Source organism: Gopherus evgoodei, chromosome 12 (assembly GCF_007399415.2).
Source record: "Gopherus evgoodei ecotype Sinaloan lineage chromosome 12, rGopEvg1_v1.p, whole genome shotgun sequence".
Taxonomy (NCBI): Eukaryota; Metazoa; Chordata; order Testudines; family Testudinidae; genus Gopherus; species Gopherus evgoodei.
Window position 1 is genome coordinate 41593641 of NC_044333.1, and position 27532 is coordinate 41621172.

General features: G+C 41.5%; 1 protein-coding gene across 1 annotated transcript in view; it reads left to right on the plus strand.

Annotated features, from left to right (window-relative positions):
- The window catches only part of NFAT5 (nuclear factor of activated T cells 5), a 161774-nt gene that overhangs the window by 99245 nt on the left and 34997 nt on the right, over positions 1-27532 (plus strand). The window contains 7 exon segments of the mRNA XM_030582298.1: positions 1622-1713; positions 1716-1813; positions 10818-10947; positions 10950-11007; positions 19780-19952; positions 23807-23941; positions 24169-24221. Coding sequence (XP_030438158.1) covers positions 1622-1713; positions 1716-1813; positions 10818-10947; positions 10950-11007; positions 19780-19952; positions 23807-23941; positions 24169-24221 — 739 coding nt within the window.

Here is a 27532-nt window from a genome sequence, read left to right on the forward strand (position 1 = left end):
TAAACAACAGGCTCATAGGAGAGTTTGAGTATTCAGGTTAAATTTCATAAACACACAAAATTAAGTTACGGCAGCCCTTGGTAAATCATCCACTAGATCCTTAGTCAGAAGTTTATTCATACTTGTTGCAAGTGTTCAAGGGTCTTGCGAGGTTTGGTGTAGGTGAGAGCATGATGGAGGAAACCCCCTTTGTGGAAAATCAGACATGTAGCGGCAGTATTAAAGGAAAAACTTGCACCTTCCTCTGCAGCAATGAAGGCCTGTCTTGTAGCAAAACTACTGTGGTTCAGCTATACAGGGGCTAGGAAAGGAGTTGGGGAAACCTGTAAAGACGATGTGCATTTCCTGTAGACTATAGAGCCTTGCTCTGTAGTATTGTACGGTGAGAATTTCAGGCTGGATGATACTTTGCAGATCCACCATTATGTAAATCCATGGGCCATCACCTCTTCTAATCAGAGTGCAAATAGCCTCTCGGGGTTCAGGCTGGCAAAGTTTCCAGGAAATAGGTCCACCATCAGTGTGTGGCCTTTAGGAAGAAGAGGTTTCCTTTCCTTCCCTTCCCCAGCCAATTGCTAACAAGTGCCTTGAAACAGCATTCCTTAGGAATCTCACCTTTCCCTTATTTCAGGCTATCCATGCACTCAAGAAGGCAGCACTGGCTAGTTGACATTTAGACTGGTTTCTTCACATCCATAATGCAGAAAACTAATTGTTGATAAGTTAAAACTTACATTCTGCATAAACTGATTAAGGCCTCTCCCATCCAACCTAGTTGCCAGGGGTAATAGTTCTGTTCACTATTGGTGAATGTGGTTTAGCAGACTTTGGTTCATGATATTCTACAAACTTCCACTGTATAAGGTCAGTGAGACATTCTTTCTTGATCCTTTAAAATGGACAAAAAAATTTGATTGTGAAATGTTATACTTTGGAGGGCTTCTTCATTCAGGTTTTAATTATGGAACTGATCACAAGCTACAGTACATTTTGAAGACCACACACCTGGGAAGAGATGGTCTTGTTGCATGCACTGCATTTGTTTTAAGTCAGTGCAATTATGGCATATCTGCTTAAGCCAAATACTTTTGAAACACCTTTTTCATATATTTCTCGATTTGATCTGATAGAAATACCAAATAGTAGTTGTGAACCTTGCATGGTCATGCAAATTCAGGAGGAGACAGGCATGGGGCTGTTTTTCTATCTAAGAAGAAATTTATATCATTTAACCTTAAATCTGTTGAGCTATTTAAGTCATATACAAATATGCATATCATTTCCCCTACATTTTCTGATTATACAATATACTGGGGAGAGGATAGGCTATGTGCCTTCCTCCTATTATTAACTTATTCTAGTAATGCTAATGGTTTCTCCTTTGCTATTTGTGTGAAAAACAGTTCATATTTTCACAGAATGGAGGAGATGTGGGAAGCGTTATCCTGCCTTACCCTCCAGGTTCCTTCTCTGTCAGTGAGACAAGTCTAGCTTAAACATTTGCTCTTAGAAATATTTCACTGGCCAATTTATTTGTTTTATCTATGGCACTTTACATTGATTTGTTTTTATATGGGAACTTCTTATAACATGTTCTCAATGGTCTGCTTTGACTTCTCAGAGCATCAGAAAACCAGAAAGGAGCCGGAGGGAAGAAGAGCCCGTATGTTGTCCGGTCAGTATCCTACTAAAGTGAAGGCAAGGAGCTGAAGATTGTGTACAGCCAGAAACCCAGCACAGAGCTCGGTACTTGACTGAGGGCAGCCGAGGCTCAGTGAAAGACCGGACACAACAAGGTTTTCCAACTGTAAAGGTAGTCTGTTTATAGTAGTACATGGCAATGCTGTGGGGAAAAGGGTTAATGTCATCTTTGGATGTATATACGGGAGTAGAGAGTAGGAGCAGAGAAGTGATTACCTCTGTGTGGCTCATTGGTTAGACCGTTACTAGAATTTAGCATCCAGTTCTGGAATCCACATTTTAAAAAGAGGCTTTGCAAAATTAGAGAAGGTGCAGAGAAGAGCCACAAAATGAATTAAGGGCTTGTAACTGGGCGGACTGCACCCCAGCGGCGCCACCTACTGGTCGTCCTCGGGAATTAGCTCAAATTCCAGCTCGGAGCACCCTCTGCAGGCCGGTGATCCGCCTTTCGGCTGCTGGCACCGTGTCCCTCCCTGGACCCCGGTGCTCTTTTATGTGGGGTTCTGCCCCCTGGCAGTAACCCCTTCCTCTTTCTTAGGGTTTCCCCTCCCTGGAACCCCCCACCCTCTATCTCCACTTTGCCTCAGTGTCTTGGCAACCGCCCAGTCATTAGCTAGCCCATTCCCTGGAGCAGACTGCAGTATTAGCCTCTCATCATCGGCAAGGGGGTTGGACCCGCTGCCTTGGCCTACCCCTGGGTTGCACCCTGCAACCCCCAGTACCTCTTAGCCTTCTACTAGGCTGCAGCCTGGGGCTTTCCAGGCAGGAGCTCCCCAGCTCCACTGCCTTTCCCCAGCCCTGCTTTACTCTAGGTACCTTATCTCAGCTTCCAGCAGCCAGGCCCTTCTCTCTCTGAACACAGAGAGAGACTCTCTGGGCTCCTGGCTTCTCTGCCCTTATATAAGTGCCTGTTGCTCAGTTTGGGGCTTGGCCCCAGCTGCTGCCACTTCCCCAATCAGCCCAGCCTAAAAGGCTGCTTTCTCCAGCCCTTATCCAGGGGCTGTTTTAACCCCTTCCGGGCCGGAGCAGAGACCCACTCTGCTACAGGCTGGACAAAATGTCTTACAGTGCAGGCATGTCTACACTGCAACTGGAAGTGAACCTTGCAGTGCGGATAGACAGACTTGTGTTTGCAGAGCTCAGGCTAGTGCACTTAAAAATAGCTGTGTGGAGGACACACTGTCTAGCAACCTACCTGGCCTGAGAGGCTCACTCCCAGTTGCTGTCTAGACATACTTTGAGAGACTTAAGGAGCACAATCAATTTAACTTCTCAAAAAGAAGATTTAGAGCTTGCTTGATTAGTGTACGACGGGTGGGCAAACCTTTTGGCCTGAGGGCCACACTGGGGTTGCAAATTGTACGGATGGCTGGGTAGGGAGGGCTGTGCTTCCTCAAACAGCCTGGCCTCCACCTCCTGTCTGGGCCCCCACTCCCACCCACTTCCCAATGCCCCCCTCAGAATCCCTGACCAATCCAACCCCCCCTGCTCCTTGTCCCCTAACTGCCCCCTCCCGGGACCCCCTGCACCTAACCACCCCAGGACCCTACCCCCATCCACCCCCCCTGCTCCCAGTCCCCTGACTGCTCTGACCCCTATCCACATCCCACCTCCCCCTGACAGGCCCCCCGGGGACTCCCACGCTTATCCAACACCCCCCCCATCCCCTGACTGCCCCCCGGGACCCTCCTCCCCTTATCCAACCCCTGGCTTCTTTACCATGCTGCTCAGAGCAGCATGTCTGGCAGCTGCGCCACTCAGCCAGAGCCAGACACGCTGCTGCTCTGCTCGGCAGGAGCATGCAACCCTGCCGCCTAGAGCGCCGCCCGCACGGCGGTGTAACTGTGAGGGAAGTGGGACAGCAGAGGAGGGGCCAGGAGCTCAGGGGCCGGGCAGGACAGTCCCTCGCACTGGATGTGGCCCGCGGGCCATAGTTTGCCCACCTCTGATGTACAAGTATCTTCCTGTGGACAAAATACCAGACACTAAAGGTCTCTTTAATCTAGCACAGGAATCGGCAGCCTTTGACATGTGGCCAGGATGATTTGTTTACTTGTTGCATTCACAAGTTTAGGCGATTGCGGCTCCCACTGGCCGCCGTTCGCCGTCTCAGGCCAGTGGAGGCTGCAGGCCAAAGGTTGCTGATCTAGCAGAACAAGAATTAATGGCTGGAAGTTAAAAAACTGACAAATTCAAGTTAGAAATAAGGGTCCAATTTTTAATAGTGAAGGTGATTAACCATTGAAATAAACTACCCAGAGAAGTGGTTTCTCCATCTCTTTAAATCTTCAATCCTTATTCATAATGAGTTCCACAGATCCATGGCAGTGGGTCTCTGCTATATGTAGCCAAGGAGACTTACTGAACGAGTCAGTCAATGCCAGGAGAGCAGTGGCTCCACCTCTGAGGAACTGCCAATTTTTCATCTGCTTCCTTAGCTGCAGGCAGGCAGACCAGCTCCTCCCTGCTTCAGAACAAATGCAAAGAAGAGAAAAGAGGTGGGAAGGAAGGCTTACATCTCCAGGCTTTCAGGGCCTGCCTTTATCAGCAGAGAGGATTCCTTTTCTCCTCATAGTTATTGGGACTCTCCATGCCTCCTGCTCACCCCTATAGATATGCTTCCCCTGCAGCATAGTGGAAAAGGCCAAGAGAGAAGGAAAAACCAGAAACTGTCCAGCACCTCCTAGTGACTGAATGCCTTGGTGGAGATCTGTCTCTGTTCTGTGGAGACCCAGGCCCCTCTCAAGCTAAGGCAGGGTTTCCTGCCGCCATCCCTCCTTGACACAGAGAGCACCCAGGAAGCACCCCTCCTTTGGGGTAGCATAGTTTGAAGCAAAATATCAAAAGGCCAGTGAAGCTTCTCAAGCATGAAAACTGTCAGGGTGCATCAGGCCTACAACATAAACAAATATGAACTGTCCTCTGCTACCCCAACAGCCTCTGCAGTCTTTAACAGGCCATTCTAAAGTGGATAGACAGTGTTGCAAGTATTGTCCCCCTCAACCTGGGGAAGAAAAAAAATGGGGAAGGGAAATTGCGTGGCCTAAGGGCTTCTCCCTGTTGGTTCTATGTCTACCCCTTGCTGGGTGACTTCACCCACAATCACATTCATAGACAGCAGCACCCACCTGATAAGGATTCTGGAGAGCTATGCTTTTATGACAGTAAGTTAAAACTGTCTCTGCAAATTCCCTGTCTCAGAATGGAAACAGGCTGTGTCCTCCACAAAGTTTTTTATGTCAGAAAAGACTTCTGAGGAATCTTATAAAAACATTTAACCTCTCAAGGGAAGTACCCGCTGATGAGTTTCTGCTGCTTCTGGGATCAGTGATCTCCTATGTGGATATTCTTAGTGATCCTGTGCTTGCATGAGTTCCCTCTTCTCTTCTGCTCAGTGAAGGTATCTCTCCGCAGGAGATTTTCAGCCTATTCAGATGTTGGATGAGTCTGAGCAGATTCGAGTCAGGCTTCCCAAAAGGTGAACCAGTCAGGACAGTTATCACCACAGATGCAATCTGAAGGGATTGGGTGCTCACACAGGGACGAAGATTGTTCAAGAGATCTGGTCCAAACAAGACAGCAAGCACAGTAAAACTGGAGAGAACTCTGGGTAATTGGCTGTGGTCTCAAGCCTCTGTTCACACGCCTTCCACATGTGCTGATCATGACAGACAACACCTGAGCCATGTCACATGCCAACAGTCCTAAGGGAACCTCACCTCCTGATGATTTGTGTAAAGAAGAATCTGGAGTCACTTTGCTTCCTTCATAACCAAAGGAAAATGATTGTAGTTCGTTCAGCAGAGATAAGGTAGACAATTCAGTATGGGAACTATGCATAAAGGTGTTCCACTTTCTGCTAAAGGAATTTAGTCTCCCAGTGGTAGATCTGTTTGTTTCCCACCTGAATTACCAGTGTTCAGTGCTCTTCTCTAGCCAGATGGCAAGATATGACTTCCTTCCCTTTCTTCTCATCACCAGAACTCTAGAGAAGATCAGCTGTGATAATTCTGGTAGTCCTAGTCTAGCCAATGAGGCCTTGGTTCTCAATCTCCTCAATGGGGCAAAAAGATCTTCCATCTGTATTCCTTCCAGAAGGCAATCTAAAGATATGTCTACCTAGAAAACAAATACAATAAAACCAGACCCTTGGTATTGAGTATTGGCACCTGAGTGAACTGACTTGGACTTGTGCAGTGGTGCTAAAAATAGCAGTGTAGATGTTCTGGCTCTGAAACCTAGTTAGGGGTGAGGATCTCAGAGTCTGGCCTCCAGCCTGAGCCCTAACATCTACATTGCTATTTTTAGCCCCATAGCACGAGTCCAAATCAGTTGATCTGGGCTCTGAGACTTGCTGCCAGGATTCTGTTTTTATTTTTTAATTTTTTTTCTTTGTAATGTGCCCTAATATGCATAATTTGTTCCTTGTAATGAGAATCCAGGGTTTTGAATAGAGTCTTTTAAGCCAGAAAGGTTAGCCAGAAGAGGTAATATCCACACGTTTAATTTTCAGAAATAAATCTACTAACTTGGATTTAAGGACCTGACTGAGGTTTACCCATTGGTACCAGGACAAGGGTTTCTCTGCTACCACGAATCCTTGAATTTCTTCAAGATGGACTTAAGCTAGGCCAACACTCAAAAGTCAAGTTACTGCTTTGTCTAGTGTCCTTAGCACAACAAACAAGTAGTGGGATTTCATCTTGCCCAGAAGATGTATGCTTTTTTGAGGGGGGTGGGGGATGGAGAGACATCCCTTTTATGTTCTCCTAAAGTTCACAGAGTTCTTTCATGGGATCTTAACCATATTCTCAGTGCCACTATAGGCCTTCCATCTGAACCGCTCATGAAGGTGTCTTATGATTTTTCTAACCATTAAACTGGTCTTTTTGTTAGTAATCACATGAATTTGCAGAGTGTTTGAATTGGAAACTCTTCCTGGAACATCAGTAATGCAGCTTCCACAAAGATAGTGTCGGTTTTGAATACGACTTTGCCTTCATACCAAACATTAACTCTATGCTCTAGAGAGCACAGGATATTGTCCTTCCATCCTTCTACCCAGCTTCACTGCGTCCAAAGAGAAATTGTGACACACTTGAATATCTCACAGTATATATTCACGGCACAACTTGGTTTAGAAAGACATATAATTTGTTCTTTATTATCAGTTTCCAAAGGGAACGAAGGCTTCAGAGTCATCCATTTCCAGGCTGAGCTGTTGTATCTCAGACGCATGAAAGTAAAAAAGTATAACTCAGTCTTCCAAAATCAGAGCTTGCCTCCTCAGAGAATTTGCAATTTCCTGGGCAGAAGAATCATATGCCTCACACAAAGTGATTAATTAAACAGTAATAAGTCCCCAGGACTGGAATGGATTCACTCAAGAGTTCTGAAGGAACTCAGATATGACATTGCAGAACCGCTAACTGTGGTATTTAGCCTATTGCTTTAATCCAGATCTGCCCAAAGTGACTGGAGGATAGCTAATATGGTCCAGGTTTAAAAAAAAGCAGACACTCCAGTGATGATTACAGACTGGTAAGCCTAACTTCAGTATGAGGCAAACCAATTGAAACTACAGAAAAGAATAGCTTTATCAGACACATAGATGAACACAACATGTTGGGGAAGAGTCAATACAGCTTTTGTAAAGGGAAATCATGCCTCACCAGTCTCTTAGAATGCTTTGAGAGAGTCAATAAGCATGTGGGCAGTGGTGATCCACTGTACTTGGACTTTCAGAAAATCTTTGACAAGGTCTCTCACCAACCGCTCTTAAGCAAATTAAGGTATTAGTGGTCAAGAGGGAAGTTCCTCTCGTGGATCAGTAACTGTGGTTAATAGATAGGAAACAAAGGGTAGGAATGAATGGTCAGTTTTCAAACTGGTGAGGTATATAGCAGGATCCCCCAACAGTCTGTACTGGGATCAGTGCTGTTCAACATATTCATAAATGATCTGGAAAAAGAAGTAAACAGCAAGGTGGCAACATTTGCAGATGATAAAAAATTATTCCAGATAGTTAAATCCAGAACTCTGCAAAGGGTTACAAAGGGATCTCACAAAACTGGGTAGCTGGGCAAGAAAATGGCAGGTAAAATTCAATGTTGATAAATACAAAGTTAATGCACATTGGAAAACATAATCCCAACTATACACACACATTGATGGAGTCTAAATTAGCTGCTACCACTCAAGAAAGTGATCTTGGAGTCATTGTGGCTAGTTCTCTGGAAACATCTGCTCCATGTGCTGCACCATTCAAAAAAAAGCTGACAAAAAACATTAGGAAGCGTTAGGAAAGGGATAGATAATAAGTAAAGCTACAATTTTATCATGGATATTTTTAGTAAAAGTCATGGATAGGTAACAGGCAATGAAGAAAATTCACAGAAGCCATGACCTGTCTCTGACTTTTACTAAAATCATCCCTGATAAAATGAGGGAGGAAGGAGTGTCCAGCACGCTGCCCTGTGACTTCCACAGCTTCTGTGACATACTCGTAGCCTTAATAAGACAGAAAATATCATAATGCCACTATATAAATCCATGGTGTGCCTTCACCTTGAATACTGCGTGCAGTTCTGGTCACCCCTTCTCAAAAAAGATATGTTAGAATTGGAAAAAGTACAGGGAAAGGCAACAAAAATGATTGAGGAGAGATTAAAAAGACTGGGACTAGTCCTTTTAGAAAATATATAATGGGGGAAGTATGACAGGTCAATAAGCAGAGCCATCCCTTGAGTACGGCAAATCGAGGTGACTGCTTCGGTCTCCGCTTTGGGGGGCATTGCGGGCCGGTGCAGTTGGCTGGCGCGGTCGGTCCCAGAAGTGACACATTTGTCACTTCCACCCTTGGCCTTTCTGTGTGGTATGCTTTAGTCAGACAAAATTTACTGGGTTTTCTCAAGAGTAATGGTGAAATTCTGTGACCTATTATATAAGAGATCAGGCTACATGATGTAATGGCCCCTTCTGGCCTTAAACCATAAGAATCTATCTATATGGGGACATATTTCTGATAGTAGAGGGCTCTTTAATCTAGCAGATTAAGGCATCATAAAATCCAGTTGCTGAGATCTGAAGTGAAACAAACTGAGACTAGAAATAAAGAACAGATCTTTAACAGTGAGGGGAATTAACCACTGGAACAACATACCATGGGATGTGGTGAATTATTTATCATTTGAAGTCTTTAAATCAAGACTGGTTACCTTTCTAGAAGACATGCTACAGTTAAAACAGAAATTGTGGACTTGATGCAGAAATTATTATAGGTTTTTCAGCCTCTATTTTCAAGGGAGCCAGAGTGGATGGTCATAATGGTCCTTTCTGGTTTAAAATCTGGGTCAAATGCATGCACAGTTGACCTTTCTCTGCTGTGAAACATCATATATACTTCGATTTCTAGTTTGTATTTTAATTACAGTGTTGTATACACTTCGAATAGTTGGAGTGATTAGTCTACATAATCCTGTCTTCAGTTTTTCATTAACATTATTTGACATTTTCATAATGCTGCTCCTTCATGTTCCAAAGTAAATTAAAATGCCAAACAAAAACAGCCTCCATCTATCCACCGCCACTTCCCCCAAAACTATAGCATACAATATTAAGACTATTATATACTCAATTAAAAAAATCCGAGATGAAAGCATTTGACTAAACAAGTCTGGAAAAAGTAAGCTTTCAGTTCAGATCTAACAGTTCCAAGATTGCTCATGATGCTCTACAGGAAAGCCTTTATTGCTCATTGAAGAAATACTGAATATATTTTAGAAAGTCATCAGGAATGGAGAGGACAGTTTCATTAGCTTTTACCGTCTAAGTAAAAGCAGAGTCCTCTTTGTTAAGATGTATGTCAGAAAGTAGACAAATTACATTGCATATGTACTGATGTCTTATTAAAGTTATGAAAAATCCTCGGGAAAATCATAAAACAAACAATATTAGACTTGTAGAAGAGCTGTGTATAAGTGGCTGGCTGAAGATGAATTTTGTTTAAATTTGAAAGCAGAGGTGGTTGTAATAGGAATTTGATTTTGGATACAGTTATAGCTGGAGAGGTTCTTGGAATAACTTTGTATCAATGGATTGCAACATGAATGGTGCAGTGAATTTCTGATGCAACTGAACATGCAATTACCATTAGTAAAACAATGATGCAAAATACCTGTTTCTGCTAGTTAATAGGAATTGCACTTGTTTGATCTATTCTCTGTGAATCAAACCACAAATTAAATTTATTAATTAAAAACGGGATTAGAGAAAATATTGGAGAACTGAATCACTATATACACTGAGTGAGGGGTGTTTTCTCAAATATAAAATTCTTCTAAACCACTTAATCTATGGAAAACATTTTTCTTAATTGCTTTACAATGTTATAGAGATTCCTCTGTACAATTTCATAGAAGTATATTGATTAGTTAACGTAAAATTGTTGTCTTTGTTGTGATCTAGGAGTTTCTGAATTGGTCAAACGATGAGGATCAGCATTCAGAGTGTAAAAGAACAGTATTAACAATTAGCATTTTAAGAGCTCATTAATGTAATGTAGAAATACATTTTATAAAAAGTTTAGGAATGGTTTATTTAGTTTAAATTTGACTGTAAATTTACATATAATGTCAACACTTAGTCTTATAAAGTCCTGTAATAACTCTAATACATTTTTCTCATGGCATAAATGTATTCTATTGCAAACTGATTGTGGGGCAGCACATTAATACTGAACAGGTGTATCTAAGAAGCCTTTATTCATAAAATATTTTGACAGTGGATCAACATTGATCATAAATTTAAGTGAGAATGCTAGTTGCTGTTTACTTTATATTTTTTATGGAAGAATAATCGAGTTTTCAAATTTCTGAGGCTACAGTCTAAGCAATGTAATATTCACAAGAACAAAACATCAGTCTGCCATTTGTAAATTATAGAAATTCTCTGCCTCTCTCCTCTTTAAATTGTTCATTTACTCTCAATCAATTTTTTGGAGGTTCAATGTATCTTTTAACTGAAATATTGCAGTTCAGTTGTACTGTTTTTAAAATGTCTGATTCATAATAAATTATAACGTCAATTTACTATCTACTTCTTGTGCTTGGTTCTAGCTGGAAGGTCACAATGAGCCAGTGGTTCTGCAAGTGTTTGTGGGTAATGACTCTGGTCGAGTGAAGCCACATGGGTTCTACCAGGCCTGCAGAGTAACTGGGCGAAACACTACTCCCTGCAAAGAGGTGGACTAGAGGGTACTACAGTTATAGAGGTTGGCCTTGACCCTAGCAACAACATGACGCTTGCGTAAGTAATTCTTTTTGGATTGCACTGTTTTTCTGGGATGAAACAGTAAGACAGGGGTTCTCAAATGCTTCTCAAACCCCCTTAGGGGGTTGCAAGGTTATTACGCAGGGGTTGCAAGCTATCAGCCTCCAACCCCAAACCAAGCTTTGCCTCCAGCATTTATAATAGTGTTCAATATACATCAAAAAACACGTTTATTTAAGAGAGATTGCACTCTGGGGCTTACTGTGTGAAAGGGGTCACCAGTACAGAAGTTTGAGAACCACTGCAGTAAGAGGGTTTTTTGCTTCAGGGATCAAGTTTGAAGGTGTAATTTGATGTTATCAGGGGGGTATTAGTCCTGTATCCACAAAAACAAGAAGTCCGGTGGCACCTTAAAGACTAAGAGATTTATTTGGGCATAAATCTGAAGAAGTGGATTTTTGACCCATGCAAGTTTATAACCAAATAAATCTGTTAGTCTTTAAGGTGCCACCGGACTCCTCATTATTTTTGTTAATTTGATGCTGTTATCTTAAATAAGAGAGTGGGGTGTTTTTACGTATGTATAGCAGGGAGTAAGATTATAAAGACTACAAATAGGATGTCCTGTATGTAGTCTGACATAATTAAAACTTTATGGAAATTGCTTTTTTATTTATTCACTGAATAGCTTGCTTTCAGAATTTGTGAGAACAAACTGAGTAGACAGATTAATTTTTGTAAGCAAATCACCTTCAAAATACCGTTTTTTAACTTAATGTTCCCCTTCATTAACTTGCTTCCAGAAGTTCTTTTTGGATTTGTTCATCAAACTGTTTTGAAAGCAGTTAAAATATGAATACCTTGACACAGAGAGAATACTAGTGAGACTAATATCGTAAGGAAAATGGGTGAGCTTAGGGTAGGTTTTAAGGCAAAGTGTTTATTTTACCCAGTGTTCACTTTGTGACACGTCTTTTTTAATGTTTTTTCTATCTTAGTTTTTATGTTAGTGTTTCACTTTCTTTGTTTAGTATTTGTAACATTGTGTAAGTACTTGCAGGACATGAAGATTTGTCAGTGGATTTAGATGTTGTGCAGTTGTTCTTTCAACTTTTTTTTGTTTTGAGGGGCAAAGAAAAAGAGAGGGATGCCCTCTGTTAGTGTTTTTAGAGCTTATTGAAGAACTGAGTCCAGCAGGTTTGGATTTGTCCGTAGTGGGAAGTGCAGAAAGAGTCTTTTAGCACTCCCCTAGCCCAGTTTGTGCTGTTCCTGTCCTATCCATCTGATAGATAATGGCCAAGTTAAAGGACTGTGAAACTGGCAATGAATCAGGCATTTATGACAAAGTACAACTATCATCTTGGTTATAAAATGGTCACTTTTCAGAAGCATTTAAACAATCCTTTGTTGCCACCTTTCAGGAGAGTCTAGAGCTCTCGAAATGCATGATTTGGACTCTTTGATGCTTAAGGTTCAGCTGTCCATTCTGTGTTTAGTGACTAAACACTATGCTTAGCTTTGTAATTTAGGATTTTATCCTAAAGTTGAACCAGTGATCTGGATATCTGACGTGCAGGCCTAATTAATACAAAACAAATAAAAGAAAAGTAGGATTAGCATCTGTTCTTTGAGCTCAGTGATATCAGCCTGAAAGTCTTGGGCCTCTTTAGAGGCTACTGAAAGTTAAATTCTAATCTCCCTCAATTGGAAAGGTCAAATGACCATCTATGATACTGATTTACCATGTTTTGTCACTAGGGAACTGCAGGAAAGGTGGAAGATAACCTCCATGTTCTCCCATTCCAGGGACTTGGCTCATATTATTGTTAAAACAAGAAGTATTTTCTGGTAGACCTAAAAATTGTAAAACCTGTTCTCACCAGGCAAAGAGGAATGTGTTTCTTATTTCTGATATTTCTTTATTACAACAGAGACTTTAAGAATAGGAAGTGATTAGAGACAGTTGTCCCAATTTGTACTTAAGAAAACTTAAGGGATGATTAAGAGGATCAGTTTCCAAATTGTTGTTGTCAGTGCCCCTCTGCTTCTTTAAATGTATTGGAAATATCATTAGATTTATTTATTTATTTATTTATTTATTATTTTACCCCTTTTTATGCCAACTGGTATTTTTTCATGGCAGCCCCATGAGATAATACAAAATGCCATGCACACCTCTGGAGACATGGTCTGCAGCTGTATCATTATCTGACTGGTTACTAAGAGCTATGTCTACATATAATATGAGGCCTACAGTTACTGTCAGTCTCTGTCCTTCTATTCCAAAATTTGGCTCATTACAAAGATGATGATCAGCTGTTTTGTGATATTAGTTTTTCTTGGCCATTGTCTTTCTATTTTCAATAAAGATATTTTTTCCAGTGTTATGTCTCATTCTGACGTTTCCTCCATATGATAGCTTGAGCATTTCTCAAACCACCTCACTGTCTATAAGACTATTGGCTACAATTATTACTGTTCAGTGATTATCTCCTTGCAAAAACTCTGTTCAGTAATCGACTTTCTTTCTCTTCAGTAGAAGAGCAAGCTTTCAATGTTAAGGGAGTTGGTTTATTCCGCCCCAACAGTCCCCACTTTTCAAAGCAATCTTAGTAATAGGTATGCTAAACTAAGTATTGTTTGGGCATAAGAGAAGCCTTCACATCCATGTTCTTTGTCTGTAGAAGATATCTAACAATTGTATCTGCATCTTAGAAAAAAGACCTTATATTCTCTTTGAGTAGTGTCCCTATGGGTGCTCCACTGTAGGTGTATTTGCACCCCTGAACCTCTAGTCTGAGATTTTAGATAGCAGTGGCTGTTCAGCCCACGTGTGCGTCCTTCCTCCCTTGTGGTCTGCCTCAAGGCTATATAGTGCTGCATGGACGAACCGCCTTTGGCCTCAAATGGCATGAGCAGTAGTCTCTTCCTTCTTGATAGCATTTAGTATAAATAGTAGCTATGTTTGGAGTTTTTGGTTTCCTTTTAGTAGTTAGAGCAGTGGTCCCCAACCTTTTTCGTCTGGCGGGCACCAGACGAAGGACCGCGGTGGCGGTCGAGCATCCGCCGAAACGCCGCCGAATTTCAGCGGCGACGCCTCTGGATGACGCTGCTTGTCGGCAGCAAGTGACGTCATCCAGAGGCGTCGCCGCCAAAATGCCGCCAAATTTCAGCCGATGCTCGACCACCAGCCAGGACGCGGGCGCATTTTGGCGCCCGTGGGCGCTGTGTTGGGGACCCCTGAGTTTCTGTTTTTTCCGTTCTAAGGAAAGAGAACTTTTTCTTTTAATTTTTCCCACTTTTTTGTGAGCAATCACGTGCTTGGTTCCCCCACCTTCACAAGGTGCCTCTCCTGCATTGGGGCAATTCTAGTAATGAACAGGCATTCTCATTGTGTCTGGTGTCCTGGAGAGGCACTAATTCTGCGGAAGTTCACAGAGATGAGGTGACGTCTCATAAGAACTAGGAGCTCAAGTTAAAGCTTCTCTTCATGGAGGGTGCACTCCAAGCACCAGCTGACCCCAGTCCTGAAACCTCTCCAAGACAGAGATCGTCCCCAGAGCCTTGATCCTGCAAAGGGATAGAATTGCAGAACAAGTCAGCTGATTCTCCCCTGCAAAGCCACTAGAAAAAGGGCTCTGAGCCCTTAAACCTAGCTGTTGGCCAGCCAGAGGGGATCCCCAGTGTGTTCGCCCACCTCAGTCAATATCACTGACTCCCCGGTACTGCCTAAGGACCTCATGGGCCAAAGCTTGGAAGCAGTGGCCCCGCCTCCCAGAGATAAAGACAGAGATTGTACCACCTCTAAAAGATAAGCACTGACAAAACCATCTTCGCCCTGAGTGTGTCAAAGCAACCCTTATTGGAGCATTCCTCACATAAACAACATTCGGTATTGACAAGTCAGCACTGGCACTCCTTGATGGTACCAAGTGTATCAATGATACTACAGGAGTTCAATTTCTCGGGGGACCTTGTGATTATGGAATAACTGGAATCCCCACTACTTGGTACCAGGGTCCAAGCACATCTAGGTATCACCACAAGCACTGGGCCATTTACCCTCAGAACCCCAGTCAGAACCACCCTTTTCCAGCAAGGAGTCAGGCAGTGACCAGGATGATTATCTTTCTCTGGCCTCACAGCATGGCCCACCATTACAACAGAGGAACTTCCCCAATCACACCCTCATTCCGACCCTCAGCCTGGTACTGTCTGTCATCTGTGGGGACCACCATGACCACCCATGCCCTCCTCCTCCTCAGTGCCTGTGTTGGGATCCATGGGCAATGTACAGATCCCACACTTCACAAGCATCATGTGTCTCTCAGAGAGAGTCCACCAGACGGTTCCCCTATGGCTTCAGTGTCCAAAGCCGTGGAACCTGAGAGAGCAACTTTTGAGGGGCAGAAAGCCAAGCTCAAAGCAAAGACTATCCCACCAGCAAACATCTCCTCCTCCTCATCATCAAATAAAGCTGTGATGCCCCCTTCCTCCATTGCTGGCAGATGACTTAGACTCTTTCCAGACCTTACCAGCAGATGAGTTTCAGATTCCCTTACAGAAGGTGACAGACTCACACCACAAGCTGGTGAATATTCTCCACATTTCCTCCTCCTCTTCCTCCTCCAGAATTGCCCTCTCAATTAACGACATGCTTCTGGAACCAACCAAATTCATCTGGCAGACGCCAGCCATCATTGCACTGATGTGTAAAAGAGCCTACAAGAATTATGTTCTCTCCCCTACTCCCCCCAAAGGAGGCAGACCTCACTTCCTTTTTACTCACCTTCAACCTGACTCTGTAGTAATGGATGTGGTTAACGCACTGGGAAAGCAACATCGTGCCAAGTCAACCCATATAATAAGATTGGAAGAGGCTAGATTTTTGGGAGGAAGGCACAGTCGTCAGCAACATTACAATTCAGCGTCTTGAACTACTAATCTGTAATGGCTATATTAACTATGTAAATTATGGGAACTCAACACGTTTATTGATCACTTGCCAGAGGAGCAAAAAGAACAATTTCAGGCCATTGTCAAGGAGGGGCAGTTAATAGCCAGAACAGCACTACAGATAGCAGTGGATGCTGCAGACACAGTGACATGCTCAATCTTGATGGCAGAGGTAATGAGGTGGGCATCCTGGTTATACCTTTCGGGATTGCCCAAGGAAGTGCAAATGACAGTCAAGAACCTGCTGTTTGAAGGTCCCAGACTCTTCATTGGTAAGACTGACCCATGATTCCACACATTAAAGGATTCCAGAGCCATGCTACGCTCCCTGGGAATCAACACTACCTAGACAGACGAGAAAATAGGGCTTACAACCACCTCACAGATCCCGAACACCTTAGTTCCCACCATCACAGCGGTATTAGAAGCTGCAACATAAGAGATCCAGGATGCAAAAGTGGAAGCCATAAGCTTCCTGATCCTCTATCTCTCAACCCTTGTCTTCTAAGCATCAGTTTTGATGCTTTGGTCAGGGCCCTGAACAACCATTCCTTGCAACAACGGCAACTGCGATCTATAGACCTACCACATCCCTTTGGAAGTCACTTGACCCTCTTCTGTAGGAGCTGGGAGAATATCACCTCGGACAAATGAGTCTTGGAGTTTATTTTGAAGTGTCATAACTCTAGTCCCAGATTTGGACCTTAGCGTCCAAAATATGGGGGTTAGCATGAAAACCTCCAAGCTTAGTTACCAGCTTGGACCTGGTACTGCTGCCACCACCCAAAAAATTAGAGTGTTTTGGGGCACTCTGGTCCCCCTGAAAAACCTTCCCTGGGGACCCCAAGACCCAAATCCCTTGAGTCTCACAACAAAGGGAAATAATCCTTTTTCCCTTCCCCCCTCCAGGTGCTCCTGGAGAGATACACAGACACAAGCTCTGTGAATCTAAACGGAGGGAGTCCACCCTCTGTAATTCTAGTCCTGAAAACAAAAGCACTTTCCTCTTCACCCAGAGGGAATGCAAAGTCAGACTAGTAAATCTAACACACACAGACCTCCCCCTGATTTCTTCCTCCCACCAATTCCCTGGTGAGCTGCAGACTCAATTCCCTGAAGTTCCCACAAAAGAAAAACTCCAACAGGTCTTAAAAAGAAAGCTTTATATAAAAGAAAGAAAAATACATACAAATGGTCTCTCTGTATTAAGGTGACAAATACAGGGTCGATTGCTTAAAAGAAATATGAATAAACAGCCTTATCAAAAAGAATACAATTCAAAGCACTCCAGCAACTATAGACATGTAATACATGATCTCTGTACTCACAACTTGGAAACAGAAGATTAGAGAGCAGGAAATAGAAATCCCCTCATAGCTGAGAGAACATACAGGCAGAAGAACAAAGAACACAGACACAACCCTCCCTCCACCCAGAGTTGAAAAAAAATCCGGTTTCCTGATTGGTCCTCTGGTCAGGTGCTTCAGGTGAAGAGACATTAACCCTTAGCTATCTGTTTATGACATGAAGGGTTACACCTTCCACTTCACATCCCTCCTGGCTCCCACCCTCATTCCCCATCCCTCCTTCAGGGATCCATTGATGAGAGTCTGCTCCATCAGGAAGTATATCTGATGTGCATTGGGGCTGTAGAACTAGTCTCCACTCTCCTCACAGGCTAGGGATTTTACTCCTGATATTCCTGATCCCCAAGGCAAAGGGAGACTGGAGACCCATACTAGGTCTAAGGGTGCTAAACAGATATGTGAAAGTGCAAAAGTTCAAGGTGGTCACACGAGCAGCCATTATTCCAACTCTGGAGCAAGAAGATTAGTTTTCACCCTTGACCTACAAGATACCTACTTCCACATTTCAATCTGACAGTCTCACAGAAAATTCCTTAATTTACATTTGGGCAGAACCATTATCAGTACAGAGTGCTCCCATTTAGCACTCAGGATATTCTCCAAGGTCCTCTCCTTCGTAGACGTGCACCTGCCAACACTGAGTGTTGTATTCTACCCATGCATGGATGACTGCTCAGGGCTTCTTCATTCAAAGACACCTTGTGGCCACCCAGACGACTGTGCCATATTGCACAACAGAGCCTACAGCTCAACACACAGAATTCAATCTTGACCTCAGTACAGAGCTTGGAGTTTATTGGGGCCGAACTCAGCGTAGCACAAGCAAGAGTTTTTTCCTCCCACTTCACAGATTTACCACCCTCATGAGTCTCATAGAGCAGTCCAAGCCAGCCACAAACATCACCAGGAATTGCCTACAGCTTCTCAGACACATCACAGCATGCACATTCATGACTCCACACTCCCTGTTGTTCACGAGGTGTCTGCAGATGTGGTTCAATCTCTCTACTCTCCGAACAAGGCCAGACTAAGCAAGCCACTATCAATGCCCTCAAATGTCAACACTCCCCTCAAATGTCAAACACTCCCATGACTGTGGAAAGAGCCATTCAATGTCCAAGCATCTCTGTTCATACAGCTCCCACCAACACAGATTTTGAACAACAAACCCCTTTCTAATAAGCCGAGAAGCCCTCCTAAATGACCGCAAGGTCTAAGGCAAGCGGTCTCCCATGGAAGCAGTTCTCCATATCAATCTTTTGAAATTAAGAGCTATCAGAAACACCTGTGCACATTTCTTCGATTCATCAGAACCACACAAAGGTAATGATGGACAATATAACCTGCATGTCAGAACTAAGATCTTTCATAACTACTGCAGTCTCTTCCGTGTGATGAAAAGTGAGGGGGTTATTCCATGTCTAAGGAATGCCTTTCTAAATAGCTGGTGAAATGTCATGCATAGTGCTGCTGGCCCACATCTGATATTGTGTAGGGCCCATTTTACTAAGGGCACACATGAATCTACCACTTATTATTTATTTTGTATTATTCTAGCAGCTAGGGGCCATAGTCATGGACCAGGACCCCTTTGTGTTAGGCATTGCACATTTGCTTGTACCAGATTCCAGTAGCCATAAGTCAACCATGTGAGTACGTGAAGTTTCTTCATGCTTTCAGCCAAGGCATTACTGTCTTGGCAAAGAAGCTTAGAGTGGAGGTAGAATTTTGGTAAGTTAGCCCTTCATATCCCTAGTTTGCATTACTCCCTCAGAACTAGCTTTTCAGTCTCCAAGGGCTCGTCTACACTACGAGGGGAAATCGATCTTAGGTACGCAACTTCAGCTACATGAATAACGTAGCTGAAGTCGAATATCTAAGATCGGATTACTAACCCGTCCTCACCGCGTGGGATCGATGTCCGCGGCTCCCCCTGTCAATTCCGCAACTCCTTTGGGTTGGTGGAGTTCCGGAATCGATATAAGCGCGCTCGGGGATCAATATATCGCGTCTAGATGAGACGCGATATATCAATCCCCGAGCAATCAATTTTTAACGCGCCGATATGGCAGGTAGTCTAGACGTAGCCCAAGAGTGGCAGAGTGTGGATCTGCAGAGGCAAATTGAGTGGCTGGCAGAGTTAATATGGAGTAAATTGAAGTTCTCTAGGTTTGCAGTCTTCATAGTTTCTCACTACTTTTTCTCTTCGCTTCTTCATCTCCTGGACAAGCAGGCAGGGATGAGAAGAGGGTAGGGTGATATAACTCACTTAGAGATGCATTTTCAGTGCCCTGTCATGTGTTAAGGCACATGAACTGCTTTGAATTCTGACTGCATTTAAAAAATTCTGACTCTACTGCACAGTAAACAAATCTGAATGGATATATTGAGATGGTAAACCTACCGAACTCCAGGTTTTGGTAAGTTTATAGTTGCAGTTTTGGAAGCCCTACTGATTACTAACGCTAATGTTATGTGTTGCTAGGGTTGATTGTGTAGGAATACTGAAGTTGAGAAATGCAGACGTTGAAGCTCGAATAGGGATTGCTGGTTCCAAGAAAAAAAGCACCCGTGCCAGATTGGTGTTTCGTGTAAACATCACTCAGAAAGATGGCTCAACTTTAACGCTCCAGACACCCTCCTCTCCAATTTTATGCAGTAAGTAGCAAAGTGAAAATTGGAATCGGAGGAAGCTGGGTTTTAATTTGATTTAAATCACTGTGACTCACTGTGTTGCCTCAGGGCAAGTCATCTATAAACCTCTGTGTGCTTCATTTAATCCAGCTATAATACTCTGTGTTAAGAAACAAAACAAAAAAAATCCATCAATACAAAAATCTTGTTAAACCTAGAGTTGAAATTTCCTTGGAACATTGTCAGGTTGGGTTTTTTAATCCTTTTTAGGTCATAATTTCCTGATTTGTAATTAAGCCACATGTTGGTTTTTGAAAGTTTGAAATATTTTTGACCGCATTGCCGTGAGCTGATCACAAAATGAAGTAACCTTTTCAGCTACAGGCTGTTAACATCGTTGTTATATTGTAAATGTAGTTGTCGCTGCCCAGCTTCAGGAGTAGAAGTGGGTAAAAGCTTTGTAGAGTTATAGCAGTTCATCAGGTCAGAAGTTAGTTCAGTTCTGATTAAGACAATGGAAAATTAATTTTTTTTACCACTGAATGTTAGAATGTTCCATTTGGCATTGAAAACGTGTGTGGGCTCAATATTTGTATTAAACTGAACAGTATGAGAAACAAAACCATAGGTTGCAGCAGAAGATTAGAGGCTCTTACCCCATGTGGTGTCAGTCCCAGAGATGTCAGTACTAGAATGGTGAGATGACTTTTATTCTCCGTTCCTTGTGCAACCTCTCCCTCCTGGGAGCCACCACCTGTGGGGCTAGCAAGAGGATTGGGGGAGCTACTTCTCTTCCTGCCAGTGGGACAGGGGCCTTGAGACCATGGAGAGTAAGAGCATCCACAAGTTTTTGCATTTTTCTTTTGTTTCATTCTCTCTCTACAACTTTTTATTGTGTTTTGGAGGTCTGAGATCCTAAATACCTAAGGTCTCTTAAACGGGAAATAAACTGAATGTTGTATGAAAACAAAAGTTTGCCTTAACTATACAAAATGTAGAGGGAGAAAGGAGAAAGATTTGATTGTTACATTAATGCAAATATATTAACTATTTAAAGACTACCACTACCTAGCTGTATGCAAATTTAGTTACATACATATAATTTAATTAACTTTTATATACTTATCTGTAGTTTTATAAACAAGTGCATCAAAATAATTGGTCAAATATGCCATGGAAAAAACAAACTCAATACAAAGAACATTTCCTTGTTTTTGGCATGAAGTCTGTAACCTTATTTCTTTTCCTTTTCCTCTCCCCTTTCCCTTTAACAGAAGCATTACTATTAATCGTTAGCCTTCTAAATAGCACTAATGAAAATACAAGATGAATAATGGCATATCAATTATACTGAGTTACTTTTTGTTTATAAACCTATTCTTCTGGTATGTTAACAATGTGACTTGTTTGCAATGTACCTTTTGCTGCACTTGTATATACTTTCATTTCTTATAAAGCTTAAAAATGTTCTTGTTTAATTGTATAGGGCTGTGTAGCTGGAAGCTGCTGGTATATCTGTGAGAGTGCCAGCAGTGTCCTTGGCACTGTAGAAGGCACGCAAGTAGGCACATTCACTACCCTGAGGAGTTCAGAATCTAAATAGTTTTGATGTTTAATACGAAGCATAAATCAATTAAAACTTTTCTAAACACTGTTTTTGCCTTGATTTAGTCAATAGATATTTAATGATTACCTAGCAAACCAATTTAACCCTTGTAGAAAAGGTTCTTTTTAAAAGGTCAAAAGTAAAATGATTCAGAGTGGTCACAGTCCAGTTCCTTGAATATAATTAATATGTAGAAGACTAATATGAACCCTCAAAATAGGCCTCCTTTGGCAGCCTTATGCCACCAAGGTCTTAAACTGTGAGTAGAAAAGGTGGTAGGAAATCTATCAGGAAGTGGAATTTCATATATATTATTTAAAAAAAAATAGAGTTTTACAGTCAAAGTGCTATTTTAAAGTTTGCTATTGACACGTAGGATCCTAGAGAAGGGAAGGCATTGCTTTTATACGCTGTTCTCCAAAATGTTAGTAAAATACTTTACAATAATTTATATTTATTTTCACTATTTTATCAGTTGACACTCCATTTTTTATTTAATGAGGGTACAATCTTATCTGATGAGTTGTCTGAGAATCATAGAAATAAATCACAGCAAGGACAAAATTTTTAGTACATACATTAATATATATTGCCATTGGCTTCTGATTCACAGAGAATTGAGGGCCTGTGTAATTGTAATTCATTGGTGAGTGTGTTCTGATTCACAGAGGATATGAGTTGTTGCAGCCCTTGGCTACAGAGCTTTAGCAGCTAACACTTTTAGCTCTGGAGATCATCTGTTCAATCTCCAGTGTGTCAGCTAAGAGAGTAGCAATAATGTAATAAAAGTAAAGGTACTGTGGGAATGGTTTTACTGAAATCTGTTATGGTTTCAGTTTCACAGAACTGAGTAAGCTTTGTCATTAAAAAAAACACTTTTTACGGACTTGAACATGCTATTTTGTGCTGTCTCTGAGTTGTGCCTATAGGTGTTTAGATTTGCTTGTGGATCTGCTTGCATATGGAGAAGACGCAAAGCAAAACAATATTGTTTGATTACTCCTCTGTAGTTCAGGCAATGCAAAAACTTTTTGCTGCTTCTAAACTAAAAATAGATGATCAGCTTCAGCAATAGTTTTGCTTTATGTCCAAATGAATAACATGCTTATATATTAGAGGATCATTAGATAACTGTTACTACCTTAAAGGGACATTAACAACTTGAAAATAATAATTTTGTGTGGAGAAAGTTGTACTCACTTTACTGTAATACTTAAGGCTCCTATAGTTGACTAGAATAGTACAATTGTTTTCCAGTTGATTTACTTTGTGCATTTGGAGGCACATTTTGTATAATCAGATGAAATGCTTCCATATATGATCAGATAGTTACTCAGTTTTTCTCTTGCTAAAGGGATGCTGATAAGCAGAAAGTGCCTTACAAAAGTTGTTGATGTATGTTTGTTTGTTTTTAAATCAGACCATACTGGAATTTTAAACCGAAAGTGGAATTTTAAAAAACTAGTCAATTAAAAATAAGTTGATGCTGTCTCTTTTACTGTAAAACTAATGGTTTGTGCTGATTGCACTCATGAAACCTGAACTTAATTTCTGCAGTTAGTTCAGTTTGTACCATTCCTTGCAATCTCCTTCACACAGAGGGTACCGAAAATGATTGGGGGCTGAGGCACATGATTTATTAGGAGAGGCTGAGGGAGCTGGACTTATTTAGTTTCTGAAAGAGAAGAATGAGGGGGGATTTGATAGCAGCCTTACAACTACCTGAAGGGGGGGTTCCAAAGAGAATGGAGCTTGTCTGTTCCCAGTGGTGGCAGATGACAGAACAAGGAGCAATGGTCTCAAGTTGCAGTGGGGGCTATCTAGGTTGGATATTAGGAAACACTATTTCACTAGGAGTGTGGTGAAGCACTGGAATGAGTTCCTAGGGAGGTGGCGGAATCTCCATCCTTAGGGGTTTTTAAAGCCTGGCTTAACAAATGGGATGGTTTAGTTGGTGTTGGTCCTGCTTTGAGCAGGGGGTTGGACTAGATGACCTCTTGAGGTCTCTTTCATCCCTAATTTTCTATGATTTCCTCTTTATGAGAAAAGGGATGTGCATAATTTGTTAATGATTTTGGGGTACATATCACCCAAATGGACAATTTACAGGTCATTCATGTGTAATGAAATATTGGAAACAAATAGTTCCTAAGTTTCATGCTAACTTCTGTTATCTGTTGTGTAAGTACAGGCAGAGGTTTTGTAATGATTTTGATCTTTGCTTGAAATTATGTAAAGGGAAATACCTATTAGTGTTCCTTTCCTATTGTAGCTCAACCAGCTGGCGTGCCAGAGATCCTCAAGAAAAGTCTGCACAGCTGTTCAGTAAAGGGGGAAGAGGAAGTCTTTCTGATTGGCAAGAACTTTCTTAAGGGAACAAAAGTGATCTTCCAAGAGAATATTTCTGGTCAGTGTGAAAAATACAGGGGCTTGGACTAAGCAAAGGAGGACATGTTTGGGTTTAAAATCCTACTACTTGGTTTTGTTCCACTTCTTAAGAGCTAATGAAGGAGCAAATACTATAGCAACTCTATTGAGGACACCTAAATAATATTTTAGTTTTGTATAAATGTGCAATAAAAGTTGTTTGTTTTTGTTTGTTTATTTATTTTATTTTATTTTACTTTAAATCAGATGAAAACTCTTGGAAAGCAGAAGCTGAAATAGACATGGAATTATTTCATCAGGTACTTACTCATACATTGTATACAAATATCTGAAAATGTTCCCTGCGTCATCACTCAAAAAAAAAAAGCTTGATTCTTAACTTTGTTCTATTGTCTTGGCCAGTAGAGACCAGGAAGGCTTGCTCTTCATACATAAAATGCAAAGAATATAATTAAGGAAATTGTATCTAGTATGATTTCACATACGATATACTGGAAGCATAATAGTTTTGTGGTAATTGTTAATGTTAAGAAAGATATTCTACTCTAAAGTTCCATTTTTCAGTTAGCACTACAAGTAAAGAATAATACTTAGCTAACTTTGTTTTTCCTTATTTTTCTCTGTGTGTTTATCACATGCATAGTCTAAAATTTTACATACTTATTTTACTTACTACTTGATTTTTTTGGTCCATTCAGGCTTCCAACCTTAGTATTCCCTTAACATAGATTTTTGCACTTAATGGAGTAATAATTTCTTAACACAGAAAACATCTGTCTGTCAAAACTGAGTATCTGGTTGTACTTTTGCCAACTCACAAGTACTAAGGCAGATAGTCAATTTTAAGATTGAAAAACAGCATAAAAAAGGTACAGAAACATGTTTAACTTAGCTGCCCTCCTTAGTAAGGGAAAATACTAAGCCCCAGAGAGAGAGAGAGCATGAAGGCGAAGCTCTATGATATAGAGAATCTCTTCTTTGGTGGGAGTCCCTCTCCACCTCAACTAGTGTGTTTATATTTAAAAAAAAAGTCTCATTGGGATTGTTGCTTTCCAAGGATATTTCTACGAGACATTCCATACCCCTTTCCCAAGGATGAGATATTCCTCAGTTGGTTCCCATCCTACTAGTCTTTTTAAAATCTATTTCCATTCTGTAAGACTGGACTACCTATGGCTCTAGGTGTGTTCAGTTTTACAATAAAGCACTCAGCCCTACATACACTCTCGAATTAAAACTCTAGATAATACCCCTTCCACCAGAAGGACCTAGGAGAGGTAATTTTGTAATGTGATCCTGAAATTCATTGACTCTGGAATTAGCTGCTCTTGTTGGATTGCCAGAGTTGAGAACCTTTTGCTGAAGGTGCCCTGTAACCACTGCCCTCTAGATTAAATTTGCAGGCCAGCAGATTGAGCGCTATAGCAAACCAGAAGTGCTGTGGCATTTCATAAGAAGATAAATGTTCTGAGGTAACATGATCCAACCCATCGAGAATAAATGAAGAAGCTACTATACAAAAACCTAACTAAAGGCTCAGTGAGGCAAATCACTGAGGGTGGTTTGCAGAAGACCCCACTGTGTGATGTGTAAACCCACTTAGAATGCAGTGTTGTCTTATTAAAACTTGGCTGTAGGGGATTTCTAAACTGGTTTTAGCTGGAAAGAATATTATTTAATATCCCTAGCAATCTAAAGAAATGTTATGGAATGATGTCTTTTACATCAGTTTGTTTAAAACTTCAAAAACAGAATTTAAAGTGCAGTTCTAGTCTGAAAATTGACAGTAAAAATAGCATTGTGAACCTGCATGTTATTTCTCTTATTGCATCCAGGTCAGGCTTATGGTATGTTATAAGGAAAAATAAAAGTTCCATTCACAAAATTATGCCCTTAGTGACACTAAAGCAACCCCATTGTTGTTAGTGGGTTTGCATAAATGTAACTTGGTTTTGTAATTGGGCGCTTAGATACCACCATGATGGCTGTGTGGTATAAAACACTAAATAGAATGGGAACTTAGTAAACATGAAAATGTGTAATGAATCAAATTCTGCTGTTGCTGGCTGTGCAAGGTTAACAGGAATAACCTGCACAGCTTGTAGAACAGGTTATCTGTGGTAACACACAAATAATAGGTTTCCTGTATTTTCTGCTTATGTGAGTAAAATGGTGCTACTTGCTGTACTCTCTTCTCAGAGTGGAACTTCACAGTTAAGGCAGTGAAGGAGAGTCCTTACGTAGTAGTTGGTGAAAGGTTCTAGTACATATAATATAGTTAAAGGAAGGATCTAAAATTTTGCCAGCGACTTTCACCTGGGAAGTTATTGTGTTATCAGTGGGGGGAAAAGCATTGTATCTTCTCTCTGCTCTTTGTGTCTGGCTGAATTTTTTCTTGTTTAGTTAAACTTTCCCCAGTAACTGACTTAATCTTTGCATACAGTTAGGGGGCTTGTAAGCTGAAATAATATTGCAAACAGTGCTGACTGGAGCTGGTCATTTTTTTCTGTTGGTAAATTTCCCACAAACACAGTTTTTACCCATTTCTTATTTCAAATGGTTGGACAGATAGTTTGGGAACAACTGTTGGTCTGTGCATTGTTCATGATTGCTTCTGCTGATGTTTATTTGCTACTCACGCTGTGTGATTAATCCACATCACCTGATGCTTCATTTCTCTGACTGGATGACCTATGTATTTAACAGCAGTACTTTTTCTGTTCATGAACTACACCTCTACCTCGATATAAAGTGACCTGATATAACACGAATTCGGATATAACGTGGTAAAGCAGTGCTCGGGGGGGCAGGGCTGCACACTCCGGTGGATCAAAGCAACTTCGATATAACGCAGTTTTACCTATAACGCAGTAAGATTTTTTGGCTCCTGAGGACAGCGTTATATCGGGGTAGAGGTGTATTTGCAAACAGGTTGGGTTGTGTGATGTGTTGGGTCACAGAAAAACCCCCTTTGGGACTGCCACCTGATGTGCTTAGACTACCTCTGAGCACATTTTCCCTGGCAGCTTGGGACTTCAGTGTCCTGCCTGGTTGTGCCAGACATGCTAGCCTGCTACAAACACAGACCCAGGCCTGAACCACGTCCCCCAAAAGCTGCAGGCTTAACTGAAAACAGCTTAAGAAGTGCTCCTGTCTCCAGCACTCAGATACCCAACTCCAATGGTGTCCAAACCCCAAATAAATCCCTTTTACCCTGTATAAATCTTATACAGGGTAAACTCATAAATTGTTCACGTTCTGTAACGCTGATAGAGAGAGATGCACAGCTGTTCTCCACCACCCCGGTATTAATTAATAAGTAAAAAGTGATTTTATTAAATACAAAAAGTAGAATTTAAGAGGTTCCAAGTAATAATAGACAGAACAAAGTGAATTACCAAGCAAAATAAAATAAAACGCACAAGTCTAAGCCTAATACAGTAAGAAAGTGAGTATAGATAAAATCTCACCCTCAGAGATGTTTCAGTAAGTGTCTGTCACAGACTGGATGCCTTCCTAGTCTGGACCCAATCCTTTTCCCTGATATAGTCCTTGTTCCAGCTCAGGTGGTAGATAGGGGATTTCTCATGACTGCACCCTTTGTTCTGTT